Genomic DNA, 16,509 nt, shown 5'->3' with positions numbered 1-16,509 from the left:
ATTGCCCCGCATTTTCGAATTGGTCCTCAATCAATTATGTCGGACCCTCTGATCGTGCCCTTCGCCGAGCTGTGCGGCGCGCTGCGAGGGCTGCAGGAGCAGGTGGAGCAGCTGTCTCGCGTGCATGAGGCGGTGGACGACTTCAACTCGGCGTTCGGCGCCTTCCAGGGGGCCATGGCGCTGCACGCGTCGTGTCTCACGTATCCGAAGACCCCGAAGCCCGCAGCGCCGCGCAAGTCGCTGCCTAAGAAGGACAAGCAGGTGTCGCCAGGGACGGGAATTCCTCGACCCAGCAGCAGTACTCACGTGTCGCCCAGTGGCGACGGAGTGCAGCCGAGGCGTGATGGATCGTCGGGGGGTAAACTCAAGGCTAAGGGCAAAGGGGAGACGGCGATGAAGACGGCCAATGGGGACAACCAGCAGCTGAAGAAGAGGACGCAGGCGGCCCCTGTCGCTGGCATGAAGAGGCACGGGAGGGTGGAGCCGCGTGCAGCGGGCAATGGGATGAAGAGACGGAAGACGCAGATGCCCAAGGCGCAACCGGCGTGGACGTGGGAACGCCGTACGTGGCGGATTGGTGTGGCTGTGGATGATGTTGGTGGAGGGATTAACTGCTGTTGCTGGTTGTAGATGTTCGGGAGAAGATCCCGCGCAAGTATCAGAGCCCGGCGGAGCTCAAGAAGCTCGAGAACATCGTGCTCTACCTCAAGAACCGTCACTGCGCTATGTATGTGGGCAGTTTGCTCTCTCCTTTCTTGTTGTAACTGAGCTAGCGCTAATGTCCTGTGGTTCTGTGTTCCTGTCACAGTTCTATCACCGACCTGGTCAAGCACAGTGGGTTGCCCGTGATACGTTGCAAGGAGATCCTGCAGACGCTGATGAAGCTCGACATCATCGAACGCAAGCGCGAAAAATCGGTAGGCTTCCTGCGTGCGGCAGTTGTTACCTATCCACGAACTGCTCGATTCACCCTTTGCTTTGGGTTGGTTGTCTTGTACGTGCAGGGCTTCGTCTACAGTTTTGGGACTTCGAACTGAGGCTCGTGGCAGTATCTCCGGCGGGCTTGCTGATGGCTGGTCTGGTTATCGCCGCCTTACGCCTTCTCATCGAGTGACCACGCCTTATTTATCCAATTGATGCGTTATATTCACTTCATCGTGCTCACTTCAATTCCGAGTCATCTTTTGTCTCCCACCGCTCGTTGATACTCTCCTCCAGTGCCATGTCGTCACGCGAAAAGCGTGGCGGTCGAGCAAGCGCAAGAGGTGACGTCTTGGGCACCCCTACGCCAGCGCCCCCGCCATCTCGCACAACGTCCGCAAAGCTTAAGGACAAGCTCATCGACCGCTCACTATTTTTTCGGCTCAGCACTTTCACCGTCCTCTGGCCGTGAATCTGCTTGAGAGACGATTGACGCTGAGGCGGGTAAGCGCGTTCCGTGGAGCTTTGACGAAGCAGGCGCGCTTGTACGTCGGCATGGTTATCACCGCCCTGGTGTTGAGGGGCAAGCTGTGGACTGCCTACGTGCCTCTTTCGCGTGTACTCATGATGATGGCTAGCCGTTGAAGTTGCTGAGCGTGTTGTCAGCTTTTCACTCTCGCTCTCACTGTGTCGTCGTGAGCCTGGATCGTTTCTATACGCGCTCACAGTGCGCGGCTGCGGAATTCCAACGTGGTGATAAGCCTGTCGCGGCGGCTGGTGATGATGATGGTGGTGATACGCATATTGTTGCTGCTGGTGGTGGTTGTAAGGGTGGAACGCGTACGGGTGCTCTACTGCACCAGTATACGTCGTCGCACCGACTGCCGCAGACGTGGCGGCATCAGGCTTCGCATTAACCAGAGCACCAGGTCCTAAGATGGAGCGGAGAATATTATCCGGGTGGAGTCCAACGCCAGCCACTAGCCCCATTCGGTTCTCCGCAAACACCGTCGGATCCCGTGACGCAGCGAGCAACGCAAGATGTGCCGCCGAAAACGCGCGTCGGATCTGCATGATGCGGAAACAGTTTCTCCCTACGTTGTTGCTTGGACATAAGGGGTCTTCGATAAACACTGGGTCAAACTTGTGCGGATCGTACGTCTGCTGTTGTAACTGCTGGTAGTCCAGCAAACCTGTCGCGGCACCCATGCCGTCCAGTGCTCGAGATGCCGGCAAGTCTAACGATGAGCGGTAACCATACCGCCGTAAACCTTGAGCAGAAGCCGCCTCGGCACTTGGTGATAGCGACTGCCCGTGTGGTTGTATAGGTACTTGCCAATGCTGCGCGTATCCGTATTGACTTGTGCGATCGTCCACAGCAGCGTCATCCGCAGCGTACTGTTGCTGATACTGGTGCGGCACTTGATGCGGGTCGCCCATGCCTGCCATGAAGGTGCTTTCTCGGTTAAGGAAGCACCGCGAAGCCACGCTGATACCAGTAGTGCGAGGATCGAACCGATTGCCGTAAAAGTCCAAAAACCCCATTAGCATAAGACCGAAGTCAGCCACGCCCGCCTGCACCGTCGATAAGCTGTGCTGCACCGCGCGAGACGCATTTGCAAAGCCATTCGGCATCGTGTCGCTATGCTCCTGGAGATAGCGAGCCACAAGTAAGAGCAACGCATAGGACGAGAGTCCTCCGGAGTAAGCAACAGCTAACCCGCGCTCAATGGCGAAGCTTTTCAATACGAGCATCATCGGCGCCAGCGGCGGGAACTCGTGGAGAAGTGAGAGCACGACGTCGTTGGTGGCCAACCCATTATGGCCGGGGCCTTCAAACGAGATATCAAGCCTCACATTGTACGGCGGCGCTGTGAGCAGTGTGATGATCGGAACAGCAGCATGGGGTAGTGTCTTCACTGAATCACGCACAACCCATGGTTCTTGCCTCAGCTTCCGCGCGAGATTCTGCTGCCACGTCTCCTTGATGGCATTACGCCCTTCCAGTACGCCAGCAGCATCAGCAGGCGCATCACGACGAACCTTCGGCAGACAGATTACGAGATCGACATCGCTTGAAGGGAGCACAAGCCGCGATACATGTGACCCGTATGGCCGCACTTGGGCACGCGGCCACAATGATTGCACTGTCGCCGTACACAACCGTTGTGCTGCAAGCTGAGCAGGAAGGCGGGCGTCGCTGTCTGCCTGTAGCTGCGCAGCGAACTCGCACAGATCCCAGTGCAGCTTACTCCGAGGAGGAAGTACGGAAAGCGGAACTGACACGAATGGTCCCATTGCGGAGTTCGCTGTAGCGTAGGTTTCTGGAAGAGGAGGCGCAGCGGTAGGCGGACTATCCACATGCTGCTCCATGGACGATGGAGCTGGCGAAAACGGAGCTGGAGAAGACGTACAGGAGCTTGCATTGCCCAGAGACGAATCATCCAATCCGCCCGTATTGGCAGAGCCAGACGCTTGTTGGAGTTGCAACTCCTGTAGGTCATTTTCGACGTTGTGTAGCTGGACCGTCAGGGCTGCCACAGTTTGGTTTAGCGTTGCAATTTCCGAGGATGCGTTAGCCGCTTGTTCATCCATAGCCTACATTAAATAGATAAGCAACACGTTAGAACATGACGCAGGAAACGAGTTGAACACTCTGACTAGAAGCCCACCTTGGTGTTCTCGGCCAGCTTGTCCTCAAGCTGATTCATCCGCTCCATTATAGCCGTGATTTTTGCGAGGGCATCACTATCAGCAGGCTTCTCCGTCTTAACGGACGAGCCCGCCGTTGCAGAACCACATTCGCAGCGGCTAACGTTGTTGAGATTGTTATCCGCTTCGCCCTCGTCACATTTACTCGGAGGGTCAGCAGCACGATGACACGCACACTTGCAGCAGTGAGCACATTCTGTCCACGCATCACCCTTCCCAGTTGCAGATATAAAACACCGCTTTGGACTCTCATCGATACTTGAACGCCCCTCTTTACGAGCATCATGCTCTTCGGCAATCTCCTCCTCGTCATCCTCGTGAGCATAACTAAAGGGCCACGGCCTTCGTCGACGCTTGATAGCGCGTTGGCGATCAAAGAAGCCCCCTTCCCGATACAGAAAGTCGGACTCGTTGTCACTGTCCGCGACACTGGATGTACCATCGCCATGCTCGCGAATCGATGCGACCGTCAAACCTTGCCTATCGTGGTCAGATACTTGAGTTGATCCTCGCCTGGTTGCATCCATTCCTGCTATCTTCGAGAATGACGCCAAGGAATATTTTCTCGTAGACCCAGATATCCTCGTGTTAGCAAACCGTGACGAAGCCGAAGAAGTTGATGAGGAAGATGAAGGCGGAGGTGGGGGATCCATTGCAGGGGCAGATGACGACACACCCTTGTCTGAAATGCCGCTTTCTGGGGTCTTAAATTGCCAGTGGTTGAAATGCCAATCCAATGCAGGAGTTGGGGAAACGGTTCGATGAGCTGAAGTCTGTAACGAGAAGACGGATGGTAGATACCACTCGAAGTTTGACGACTCCGAAGTCGACGATACCTCGTGAACAGCATCTGTGGGTGCTTCCGGTGAAGATTGATTTTCTTCTTCATCATCATCGATAGCTCGGCGAGGAACTCGTGACTGTACATGGTGATCGCGCGGTGCCAGAGAGAGGAAAAATGGAGTAGTTGTCGAGGAATAAAGCGGCTGTGATCCAAACGTCGATAGTGGTAGCGCAGGAGCTGAGGCTATTGAGGACGCCGCTGTCCCAGTCGTACCAACATTCGAGAAGAAACTCAGCCGTGGACCATCATCATGGGTACTTCCACTGTCACTATCACAGTCCAGAAGACGCGGCCGATCATGTTGAGATGGCGATGAGTCTGAACCGGTGGTGGCACCACTGTGTTCACCAGAGTCCCTTTCGACGCTTAGGCGATGAGAGTGAATTTTAATCGATGAAGAGCTCCGTGCTGTAGGGGATTGCGGCGACTCATCATTCAGGCGGCCATCCACTTGGCCAGACTTCTTCTTTCTCGCTTTCTTCCTTTTCTTCTTTTGCTTGGGATGAACATTATCCGTAACTGTAGGCACTGAGGTAGTGCTCCATCCACCTGGAGTGAGCTGACTGCGGTCAACAGCTGTACCAATGACATCTCGTAAAGCGGTATCGACACACGCAAGCGCTTCTACTTGTTTCCTGCGGAAGTGTTCACAAAGTTCATGAAGTACGCAGCTAAATCGTGTCTGCTGAGCTGCGCGGAATTCACTTTCACGTTTCCTCAGTTTCATCATCTTTTTGCGGCTTGCACGTCGCCGCTGGGAGTGATTAGCGTTAGTTTTGTTTCCACTCTCCACGACTTTCTCGCCATGGGTGAGAGTGACACCTGCAGCCGTAACGGAGGACACCTCTTCCTCCTTGGACAACTTTTCACATAGCAGCAACGAGCATTGCTCTTGGAGGTGCTCTGCAAGCAATAACTTGATCACTGTTGCTTGCGGGGTGGCGATTGCGTCTTCAAACGAGCTTGTAAAACAGATATCCACAGACACGCCTCGGCTCACACTTTGTCGAAACACTTTCAATATGTCCATCAGAGCTTCCAAGGACGACCGCGCCGCTAAGAAATTTGCCGCCGCAGCTTCATGTTTCGGCGCCGACTGCTTTAAATCGCGAAGGTGCGAAATTGTCTTGTCGCCTAGCACTTTCAAGGCAGCCGTCCGTTGCGCGTCACTTGCAGCTTCCCACTCACGAACTAAATGAAGCTTGGACGCAAGACCTTGCAAGGGGATTTTCGTACTAGCATCTTTCACGCGCTGTTTCCAAAATGCCCAAACATTGAGTTCCTAACAATTCACCATTCGAACAAAGTCAGCATTAACCTCGGGACAGCAAACACCTCGAATCCTGCACCCATGTCTCCATCTACTATTACACGCACAATTTGATTGACGAACAACGCCTGCAGTGAATAATATCCTTGCTCCTTAAGCCACTGTCACTCACATACACGATATTAACTACACGCACTAAATACCCTCCGCATATTGCACAGCAGCATCCCTCACCTTCGTCTCTCCCCACACGCGATTCTTCAACGTCGACTCTGGCGGACACTCGATCAAGAAAGCACCCCGCGAGATCACCTCCATCAATTGGAAACACTCTGCAAACTTCGCGCCCTTCTTCCTCTCCACGGGATGGAAAAACTCCATCGACAACGCCACAGTGTCGCACGACTGCAGCGTATTGAGCACTCTCATTCCACTCAGCAGCTTCCGACTGCTCTCCTCATACTCTCTCGAGCAGAAACTCCCCACCACGTCTCCGTCCGCAGTCTTCACCACCGGCCGCTTCACAAATTCCCTAGTAAAAAGTCCACCAAACCACCGAATAAAACGTCACACAAACTCCTCGAACCTTAACACGAACGTCTTTAATTCTCACCTTGGCGCCGTTCGGGGCGGCGTCTTGGTCGCTGTGCGCTTGCTCTGGACACCGCTACCCGCACCGACTGTCTGTGGCAGCAGCTGGAACTCTTGTACGCCGCCGCTGGAGCCTCTGGAGCGCGCCGCCATGTGCAGCAGCGTCTTGACGAAGCCCACGTCCTCCACGCAGCACAGCGACGCCAGCTCCTCGCCGCTCAAGCCACGCAGCCACTTGAGCACCGCGCGCTTCTCCGCATTGCCGCCGCCTCGACGCTTGCGCAGCGAGACCGCCAGCTCCCCGAGCGCGAGCACGAGCGCCTCGGCGTCGCTGCTCGCCATCGCGGAATTGTCGGAGTGATGGTCCGGGTTCAACTGGACTTTTGTATCGGTCTCTTTTCGACGAATGGAAGGGCGGGATAAGATTCGGTATCCGCCAATGAGCAAGTGGATACGGTGAGTAAGCGAACTTCAACAACTGCTGCTGACGTACGTGGGGCCCAAGGCTGGGGTGTTTATAAGCTTAATGCTAATAGGCGATGAGGTGCATCTGCTGCAGAAGGCTGAGCGCACTCACGACGGTCATGACGACAGCCATCAACAGCGCGATGGCTTGGCTGGCGCGGTGGTTCTTGCCGCCGAGACGGAAGATGAAGAACGCCGGCAGCATGAAGCAGATCGTCGGGTTCGTCGTGGCACCAAGCACTCCCAGAACGGAAGCGATGTCGCCGGAGCCTAGCGCCACTAGAAGCGCGGCGAGAACCAGCGACATCGACAGCCCTGCGTGGCGCACCAAGTCCAGCCTTCGGTTCGCCAATAGCGCCTCGCGGATGTTGTCTCGGAGCGTGTGGACGAACAGCGGCACGGTGAGGATGAGAGCGATGCTGAAGCCCAGACACCCGGCGATCACCGCGCCGTCGCCGTGGTAGTCGTTCTTGAGGAAATTGGACCTGGTGGCTTCACCGAACGTAACCACCACGAAGAAGCCGCACAGCGAGTACACGGTCGTCGCGATGCCGATGCTCCGATTCATGACCTTGTACATCCTTCTGCTGGATCGGCGCTTGAGCACCAAGTAGATGGGGAGCACATTGGGGTGGCAAGTATACGAGAAGACCACGAGCGGCACCGCTCGCAGCAAGTGGCTGAGGCGGAGGTCGAACAGCGGCAAGTGCTTGAACTGGTACGCAATTGTCGGAGCCAGCCCTTCGTGCACGAACTGGAAGTATTTGATCACAATCACCAGCGCCATGAACACAATGCACACAATCGAAAACAGCGAGGAAAACCTCAGCGACTCCAAGCTCCTCAGTAGTGACAGCGGCAGCACCAACAGCCCCGTCAGCATCAAAATCAGTGCCTGCCGATCCAGAAAGATGCTCTGACTCGAGCTCCCCAAGAACGTCCGCAACGCCAACTGAATAAGCTCAGCACTTCCCACGAGGTAGCCGATGCTCGTCCCGAACAGGTTCATGCACACCACCAGCTGCGTGAAGCCCGCGAGTTTGCGTCCTCCAGTGGCCGAAGCCAAGTCCATATAGGATCGCGCCTGCCCCAGGTCCGAGCACTCCAGCAGCAGCCGCAACGTAAAGTTGGTAGCGACTGCCCCCAGCGCAATCAACGAGATGCCCAGCACCAGTCCCGCCTGCTGCACGGCGTAGGGCAGCGCCAAGACGCCGGCGCCAACGATGGCGACGGTCATCGTGAACATGGATCCTTTCACTGCATCACAGCAATAGCCGGTAGTGAGTGAGCAATTAGCAGTGCATACATAAGGCAGCATGAAGCTGTGCGTGCGGTTACCTGATCCGGGCTGGATCTTCTCCATCAGATACGTCTGGAAGAAGCCTCCGCGCTTGCCGAGGCGCTGCTGCTGGCGGAAGAAATCGTCCTCGAACACGAGCGTCTCCCGCTCCGAGATGAGCTCGAAGTCGTCCGTGAGGGGCGCGGTGGACGCGGAGCTGGCGGACGCCTCGGTTTCCCCCAGCAGCCGCTCCGACATGCCGTCGTCCGGGTCGTCCCCGAACGCCATCATGGTGGTGATCCGCTCTAAATCAATATGAGAATGGAGAGAAAATGATTCTTGAATTGACTATGGGTGAAATATATCTTGATTTCAGTATGCTCCATTTTGAACCCATTTTGTCTGAAGGGATACTTGCAATGCTACGAGATGCTCAGGACATGTACACGCTTTAATCTGTATCTGCAAAAGGAAGAGGGAGTGGGTAAATGATCACAAGATGCATTCAAATAATCCTCCTACAGCAGCAAACACAAACACTGCAATACACGCAAGAAATGCTGCTCCACCCACAGCACGCTACCCCCAGCGCAGTGCGAACCGCTCCGTTTCGTCCTGCTTGTCCATCAACTCCAGACTTTCCAGCAGGTATTCGCCTTGGCGCGTGAGGAAATCTTCAATCTGGCGGGCGCCTGCGAGCGTGGCCGGGGGATTGCTCTTCACGCGCTCCAGAACGTACTCGTTCACTCGCGCCATGTTGTCGGACCTTTTTGTCCGCAGCTTCTGCTCCACTTCGGCAAACTACCCATACTGTCTCGTAACTACGCCCCTGAGGACATCCTCGTACCCATGCCCCGATTCCTTCCTCAGCGACGGCTTCCGAGGCGAGTACTCCTCATCGTCCTCATCGGACTCGAGCGTCGCTCGTGCATGCAGATTCTAGGTGACGATTCTTCGGGCTGGGCCATTCGTGCGGCGAGTTCAAGTCCAGATGACGCTCCTTGTGAGCTTCACTGCCGTGCGGCTTCGCAGCTTCGGCCGGTTGCTCTGGTTGCGCTTCTCGAACTTGCTGGTGACGTGGAACCCCAGCAGCTTCGGCCGGTTGCTCTGATGGCGCTTCTCGAACTTGCTGACGTCGTGGAGCCTCAGCAGCTCTCGACGGACTGATATCATCAAAAATGCCGTAGACAGATTCAGCGAGTGACACCAGCCCTTTGCTGCTCCTCATCCGTCTGCTCTGCACCCGTTTCTCCGCGAGGCCCAGACTGAACCATGGGCGCTGTCCACGACTGCGCTGACGATCAAAGGCACGAACTGCCCGACACGCCGACCAGAGCGCTCCAGCTTTCACGACGACTGCTTTACGAGACCGCGTTGTTGCGCCACCGTTGCAGCGGATAAATTCCGCATACACACGGTCTGGTGGAGGGCGGCAGCCGCTCGCCATGCCTGACAGCACTCCGCCGTAGGCACGAGCAAGTGAACCCTCTTCTACCTCGCTCCAACGTTTCATCGTCCCGCCCAAATGAAGACTGACGCGGAACCTCGCAACCAGCTCGCACTTCAAGGACTTCAACCTAACTGTCTTGCATTTTGTCATACTTGACAACACCTTCCCAATGACTCGTCCCAGTTCCCAGTTAGCACAACAAAATGCAGCAATTGCAGCGGAAAAAGGTTGTGGTCTCTAGATGAATGTCTATGATGTGAGCAATCTGATTGTGCACCTTACTCGTTTGCTTCATCAATCTCTTCAGATCCCATCTGCTCGAAAGCAGTGATATCCTCAATCAACTCATGCACAGTCGAGTGCAGCACAACGCGTACGCCCCTCTCCGTAGCCAGCTTTGCCTCACGATTGCGCAGCTTCACATTGAAGCCGAAGATCGGGCACTTGCCATTGATCGCCACGTCAATGTCCTTCGCCGAGATATTGCCAATGCCCAGCCGCACAGTCTGCAATCAACAACAAACGGTTAGTATGGTTTGACAATATCATGCAATTCCTCTGCATGGCCGTACCGAAATGCCGGGCATCTCATCCACAGTGTCCTGGATGCTGGTAAGTGATCCAGCGCCGTCAGCCTTCACAATGATCGACTTGGTTTCAATCAGATCGTTCTCATCAATGACGTCGTCATCTTCTTCTTCGACTTCGTCGCTGGTTTCCTCAACGTCCGACTCTCCCTGGTCGACCTCTTCTGCCTCCGTGTATTCGGCATCAGTGCCCGTGGTGAGCGCACCGCCATCGTCAGGTAGCAGGCAGTCGTTGAACTCCAAAGCAAGTTCCCTGTTACAGCAGCAATAAAAAATGTCAGCAAGAATTGGCAGCAAGTTATCCTTGAACAAGACGTACCTCTGTTCGATCACCTGCTTTGCGCGGGCTTCCGGGAGCACGAAGAAGCCGTGCTCGTTTGGAGCGTCCACGTTCTTGGATTTGTTGGAGTATGTGATATCGACAACTGTGCCAGGCAATGCGCGCTTGACTTCGCGTCCTTCAGCATCGCGCATGTTGCGCACCACGCCGTGAATCATGCCGGCCACGAAGTGCTGCTTGGCTGCCAACTCGCCATTCTTGATCAGCACACGTAGCACCGTTCCACGCCCCTTCAAGGCCACGCTCTCGAGCACGAGCCCCTCGGCCTGAGTGTCCGATCCAACCATGGCATCCAGCCTTTGCTCGTCAGCGAGTCCAGTCACCAGCTCCCAAACCGCGTGCTTCAGGTCGTCCAGACCAGCTCCGGTCTTGCCCGAGATCGTCAGCACGGGGCTGTCTTGCAGCGCGACAAACGAGCGCAGCTCGTCCACGATCTTCGTAACCTGTTCGTCTCCGTCCTCACCCAGCAGATCCACCTTGTTGATGCAGATCACAGCAGGCAGTCCGGCCTCCTCAATCGCACCAATGGACTCCTCCGTCTGCAGCAGGACGCCTTCATCCGCTGCGACAATCAGCAGCACCGCGTCTGCCACTTGCGCCGCGCTCGAGCGCATACGAAAGAAGTGAAAGTGTCCAGGCGTATCCAAGAACGTCGCCTTCACGTCGGGCGTCAGCGCCGCCTCGCATACGTTGATCTTCTGGGTGATGCCGTGCTTCTCGTAGGGCGCAATCTGCTTCAGTCCTGCCTTCATCTGGCGCCTCAGAGTGTCCATGAGCGTCGTCTTGCCGTGGTCCACGTGGCCCATAACGGCGATCACGGGCTGCCGGACGCCCAGCAGCTCCTCGGGGACGTCCGAGGCCGCGTCCAGCAGCTGCGGCTCCACGTCGTCGTACGCCACTTGCACGCCAAACTGCTCAGCCACATCCTGAGCTACTCTGAACGGCAGAACGATCTTCTTGACGCTGCCGAACTCGGCGGGCGGGTGGTCCTTGGCCTTGAGCTGGAAGCGGCGGTTCGACTTGGTCACCACGCGCTTGAGCACCTTGTCCAGCGGCTGGCGGATGGTCTTGGCCAGGTCGCGCACGCGGATGTAGGCTGGGATAGCTCGCGGCATGGCGCGCGCCTCCAGCACGCGCTGTCGCTGCTCCATGCGCGCCTGCTCGCGCTGCTGGGCCAGCGCCTCGAGCTTGGCGATGCGCGCCATGTGGTCCTTGTGGCGGCGCGAGCCTCCGCGCGCAGTGCGCAGCGAGCGAGCGCCGAAAGCTGGCGTGAATACGTCGCTGCTGGCGCCAGCACGCAGCACAGACGCCGCCAGCGCCGACCCGCGCGGCCGGAGCATCAACCGCTGCAGCATCGTGCCCGTTGACGTACGTCAGTCGAATGGACGTACGTGTGTGTGGATGAACGCTACTGCCAAACCGATTTTCCTATTGGTTGAAACGAAATAATTTTAGCTAATGAAAACTCATCACATGACGTCGACGGCGTCACGAGGGGACGGGCACACTACGTACGCTCGCAGATTGCAGTTGTATGAAGCGGTACACTGCGCCTAGAGCCCACTCCTTCATTGAGCCGCGCCCTGCGCCACGCCACTCAAGTTGCCGACGATGCTGGACCCGCGCGAGACGTTCTCGGGCGTCATGGGCGCCTTCTGCTGCGTGTACGCGGGGCTGCCCTTCGAGGTGGTGAAGGTGCGGCTGCAGACGCAGGGCACCGCCAACGCGTACAAGGGCGTGACCGACGCCTTCCGCCGCATCGCCACGGAGGAGGGGGTCTTCGCGCTGTGGAAGGGCGCGGTGCCGGCGCTGTCCAGCTCCATCATCGAGAACTCGGTGCTCTTCAGCGCCAACGGCTTCGCCAAGCGCGCCGTGCTGGCGCTGCACACCAAGCAGCGCGCCGCGCACGAGGGCGAGTACCAGCTGACGACGTTGGACGAGGCGCTGATGGGGGGATTCGCCGGCTGCTTCTCCGCCACGGTAGGATACGAGCCTCTCCAATTTGGGGATATCTACGACATTGTACTGATCATGCTGTGGCTGGTGTTGTGCAGGCCATCACGGTGCCGGAGAACATCAAGTGCAAGCTGCAGTTCCAGCGCGGCCACTTGGGCGAAGGACGTACGTTGCAAATCGCACAACAGCTGCAGTCATGCGACTAAATAGATGAAGATACTGACGGCGTGGATGGATACTTCTGTTTGTTGCAGGCTACCACGGACCCTTGGACTGCTTGGTGCAGGTAGCCAAAGAGGACGGCATCCGTGGTCTGTTCCGGGGGTACTCGGCGCTGCTTCTGCGCGACGTGCCGTTCAGCTTCTTCTTCTTCGGATCGTACCAAGCCATCACATCGGGCGCGGCTAAGGCGCTGGGCAAGGAGTCCAAGAATGATCTCAACCCCGTCACCATTCTCGCCAGTGGTGGTCTCGCCGGTGCTACTAGTTGGGCCATCATGTTCCCGGTAGACGTGCTCAAGTCGCGGATGCAGACGGCCAGCTCCACGGGCCCGCTGTCGCTGCGCGGCGCCTTCCGCGCGGTCTACTCGGAGTTCGGCATCCACGGCTTCTACCGCGGCTGGTCGGCGGCCGTGATGCGAGCGTTCCCGGCCAACGGCTCGCTGTTCCTGGGTGTGGAGATGACGCACCGCGTCTTCCGCTGGTACGACTCGAGGCACGCCGCCGCTTGAGGAACTCTCGAAGTCAAGCCAAAGCCCCAACCAAGCATAAACCCGAGGGATCGCATAAATAACTGCTGTCATGGCCAGAGCCATTTAGAATAGGCACTACCCGTAGTAAGGTCTGGCCGAGTCAATAGAGCCATGCGACGATGGCGTCGTCCAGCATTCTTATCTGCCTGCTGCTTCAGAAATACAACTACAGTATGCTGGGGGCGAGTCGAATCAGGGGGATGCACTTGGAATTGGTGGCGCGCAACGCTGGACGAGGAGACGCGGGCGCCGATTGAGCGAGATCCTGATCATTTGACTCCGAGTCAATGGCGACGGCGGCGACCATGGATCTTCGAGACGCAGAGCACGCCAAGGCCATGGCCAAGCCCTCGTCGCCCGACCAGAACCGCCGCGGCAGCGTCGGCACGGTAGACACGGACGACGATCTTGAAGAGCCGTTCGACCTGGACATGGGCGTGGAAGCCGTGGCGCAGCTCCTGGCGCGCAAGGCCGAAGAGCTGGCCCAGCTGCAACGCACTCACGACGAGTACGTCAAGTCCAGCTGCGAGTACGAGCGCGAGCTTGAGATCGAGGTCGACCGGTACGAGAAGAAGACGCAGCAGCTCGAGGCCGTGACGTTGCAGCTTGAGCGAGACAAGAGCGACCTGAGTGACAGTGTCAATGGGGCCAAGGAGGAGCTCTCGAGCTCTCAACGTCGAGAGCACATGCTGCAGACGCAGCTTGAAGAGATGAAGTGGAAGATCCAACGACTCGAGCAAGTGAACGACGAGCTCGAGACCGCGGCCCGCATCGCCCAAGCCAGTATCGAGGACCTCCAGCACAAGTCCGAGACGCTGCTGGAGCAGAACGTGTTCCTGCAGCACGAGAAGGAGGAGCTGCTCAAGCAGCTTTCATCCATTATCATTGCAGAGGTGCACCCCGCCACCGCAGGACAAGTGTCGATCTCCAGGAGTGCGAGCGCTCGCTATTCCCGTAAATCTTCCTCTCACGTGACGGAACCACCTCCCGCGGCCCCAGTTCAGCAGGATAATACTCGGAAAGGCAGGAAGCGAAAAGGGCGGCGCCCGGAAGTGCTGGAGACCTGTCTCCACCTCACCTGTCGAAAGTGCCGGCATAATGTACCACACGCACACAACGGAGGCAGCGACGAGCTGGGACCGGTCGCCGCGTTCTTTGAAAGGCTCCGAGTTTTCCTGTTCGGCCCCGAGCGCGAGCGCTGATCTACTCAATTTTTGGGGGATGGATGGCTCAAGACTCCCCAGGATCTGGCATTGAATCGGCTCACTTCCTAATCGACTGTGTTCCCCACGCAAGCGATACCAACAAGCTCTTCACCGACTCAACGACACCTCGGAGGCTGTACAGCAATCATGGAGCGATTCACCACTCTCTCGGCGACTCTGCTGTTGTTGGCGATTGCTTGGAGTGTCGACGCCAAACCGTGCACGGACAAGGAGCTGAGCGTCTTCAATGAAGTTTCTGCTCAAGTGAACAAGTGCCGCACGGACACCAATCTCAACTTCCAGATCCCGCCGCGTTCGAGTCTAGCGACGAAGCAGCAGTCGGCTCTGTGCAAGTCAAAGGCTTGCCAGACCATGATCGGAGCCATTGACGACTTGGACATTCCCCGCTGCGAGGCGGCTTTCGACAAGAAGAACATGACTCTGCAAGCTGGTCTCGACAGGTTCGTGGCGGCGTGTGACACGACTACGCCAGCTCCGTCCCCGATGAAGCGGCGCAAGCCCTTCGAGTCCTCGTCTTCGGGCTCGGGCTCGTACTCGAAGAAGCGCCGGCACACGAGCCTGGCTGCTACGGTGAGCTTTGGAACGCCTCAGCAGCTTGTCGTGCTCCTGGTCGTTGGCGCGCTGTCGCTGGGGCTTATGCTTTAGCAGCCTACGCCCACGGAAGTGCACTACGATGACCTTACGTGTTGTGCTTAGCCGATATAAGCTGTATGGCCCCTCCAGTCGATACTTTCATTGCTTATAAGGTCAATATATTCCGCTTTTGCTTCCTAATCTTGAGCAACTCATCATGCGTGACTTCCTCCACGGGTGATCGCCACTCGTACTTGGTCAAAGTTTTGGTTCGTAGACGATATAAGCTACGGCAAATCTCGCTTTATGGCATGCCTTCGCTAGTGGCGAAGAGCATACTGTAAGCAATAAATGTACTCGATGAAGACGGACAAACGTAAGAGATCAAGTTCATCAATAATCCCAGAGGCTGCCCGTAAAGTTTGTTATGACGTGTCGGTTGTTGCCTGTGCCGTCAATATAGGTAGGTTCTACAGAGAAGCAGAGAAGCATAAAGCAGGAGCAAAACGGAAAGCAGAAAGACAAGTTCTACATAATATGATACCGACAATGCCTAAAAGTAGTGTTTTTTAGGTCGTGCCTTACGCTAAGTCCGCAGTCGAGTGCCAACGCACTTCAACATCAAAAGTACATAGTTCACCAATGAAAAAGTGGCCACTCGATAATTAATTTTGATACCAGGCAGCTTGAAAGCTGCGCAGTATGCAGCATGAATAGCAGTACATTCATGTAGATCCGCCACGGCAGATCGCGCAGCGTAAGCGTCCCAGCAAAGGGACGCACGGTATTTCACAGTACAAAAACCAAGAGCATGTGCTAGAAATCATGAACTTCTTCGTGCAACGCTCTTCTACGGCAAGTGTAGTACTACGAGTAGTTTTCTACTGTGCAGGTTTGGCGAAGTACAGTAAAAAATTCGACCTAACTGCGAACATCAAGCCCGCAAACCAGTTCTTAGCTCGACTGAAGAGATAGAACTTAAGTTTGAGATATCAAGACAATAGTGACATCAAAAGTGTAATGGGTACATCTACACTGTAGGTTGTCAAAGTTCCATGTACCGTAGTAATAGGTCGAAGGGCATCCATCGCTCGATTGATGGACTACGGGGCATGACACTTCCACAAAGTTTCTGTAGTGATATACTGTACATGTAGTAGCTTGAGTGGTGCATCATGTGCAGCATCTCTCATTTGAGTATTTGCAGGACGAAGAAGAATGGCTACCGTTCAGATGTTTTGCTAGTTTCGAAGATAATGTCTCGTTCTACGTCGAAGTCGACCCAACCCAGTTTGCCGGGTTGTTCGTGCCGAGGATTGCAGCCGCGGTGGGACGACTACCAGTGAAAGTGCGGGTCTACCTGGCGAGGAAGGAAGACGGCGAGTGGCTGCATGTGGGCGACAAGGCAGCACTTGATAAGAAGGATCGCCCGGTCCTACTCGATGTAAACGGGCGGCAAGCGCAAGGCTTCGAGCAAATGGTTAATCACGACCTCATCAACTGCGCGAGGAACTTCGGACAAAACTTTCAAGCGCGTGCGGGCG

At 56.3% G+C, this 16,509-nt stretch overlaps 6 protein-coding genes across 6 annotated transcripts; 3 read left to right on the top strand and 3 right to left on the bottom strand.

Annotated features, from left to right (window-relative positions):
- Positions 1-36: 36 nt before the first annotated feature.
- PHYSODRAFT_483057 (hypothetical protein) lies at positions 37-1,037 on the top strand (the record flags this gene model as incomplete). Its single annotated transcript, XM_009522608.1, has 4 exons — positions 37-562; positions 631-727; positions 809-917; positions 1,005-1,037. The coding sequence occupies 4 exons, from the start codon at positions 37-39 to the stop codon at positions 1,035-1,037; spliced, it is 765 nt and encodes a 254-aa protein (XP_009520903.1).
- A 124-nt stretch (positions 1,038-1,161) lies between these two features.
- PHYSODRAFT_297213 (hypothetical protein) lies at positions 1,162-6,680 on the bottom strand (the record flags this gene model as incomplete). Its single annotated transcript, XM_009522607.1, has 5 exons — positions 1,162-3,519; positions 3,594-5,759; positions 5,855-5,908; positions 5,982-6,279; positions 6,361-6,680. 5 exons carry the CDS (start codon positions 6,678-6,680, stop codon positions 1,162-1,164), a joined length of 5,196 nt encoding a protein of 1,731 aa, XP_009520902.1.
- A 187-nt stretch (positions 6,681-6,867) lies between these two features.
- Positions 6,868-8,373, bottom strand: PHYSODRAFT_297212 (hypothetical protein; the record flags this gene model as incomplete). The annotated part of the gene is made up of 1 exon (XM_009522606.1): positions 6,868-8,373. One exon carries the CDS (start codon positions 8,371-8,373, stop codon positions 6,868-6,870), a length of 1,506 nt encoding a protein of 501 aa, XP_009520901.1.
- Positions 8,374-9,810: 1,437 nt separating this feature from the next.
- PHYSODRAFT_486668 (hypothetical protein) lies at positions 9,811-11,664 on the bottom strand (the record flags this gene model as incomplete). Its single annotated transcript, XM_009522605.1, has 3 exons — positions 9,811-10,038; positions 10,105-10,372; positions 10,439-11,664. The coding sequence occupies 3 exons, from the start codon at positions 11,662-11,664 to the stop codon at positions 9,811-9,813; spliced, it is 1,722 nt and encodes a 573-aa protein (XP_009520900.1).
- Positions 11,665-12,032: 368 nt separating this feature from the next.
- Positions 12,033-13,145, top strand: PHYSODRAFT_350165 (hypothetical protein; the record flags this gene model as incomplete). The annotated part of the gene is made up of 3 exons (XM_009522604.1): positions 12,033-12,439; positions 12,514-12,580; positions 12,670-13,145. The coding sequence occupies exons 1-3, from the start codon at positions 12,071-12,073 to the stop codon at positions 13,143-13,145; spliced, it is 912 nt and encodes a 303-aa protein (XP_009520899.1). The 5' UTR covers positions 12,033-12,070.
- Positions 13,146-13,504: 359 nt separating this feature from the next.
- On the top strand, positions 13,505-14,837 carry PHYSODRAFT_350164 (hypothetical protein; the record flags this gene model as incomplete). Its single annotated transcript, XM_009522603.1, has 1 exon — positions 13,505-14,837. One exon carries the CDS (start codon positions 13,505-13,507, stop codon positions 14,366-14,368), a length of 864 nt encoding a protein of 287 aa, XP_009520898.1. The 3' UTR covers positions 14,369-14,837.
- Between the last annotated feature and the right edge of the window lie 1,672 nt (positions 14,838-16,509).

This window comes from Phytophthora sojae (assembly GCF_000149755.1).
Source record: "Phytophthora sojae unplaced genomic scaffold PHYSOscaffold_2, whole genome shotgun sequence".
NCBI lineage: Eukaryota > Oomycota > Peronosporomycetes > Peronosporales > Peronosporaceae > Phytophthora > Phytophthora sojae.
This window is presented reverse-complemented; position numbering and strand designations above follow the sequence as displayed.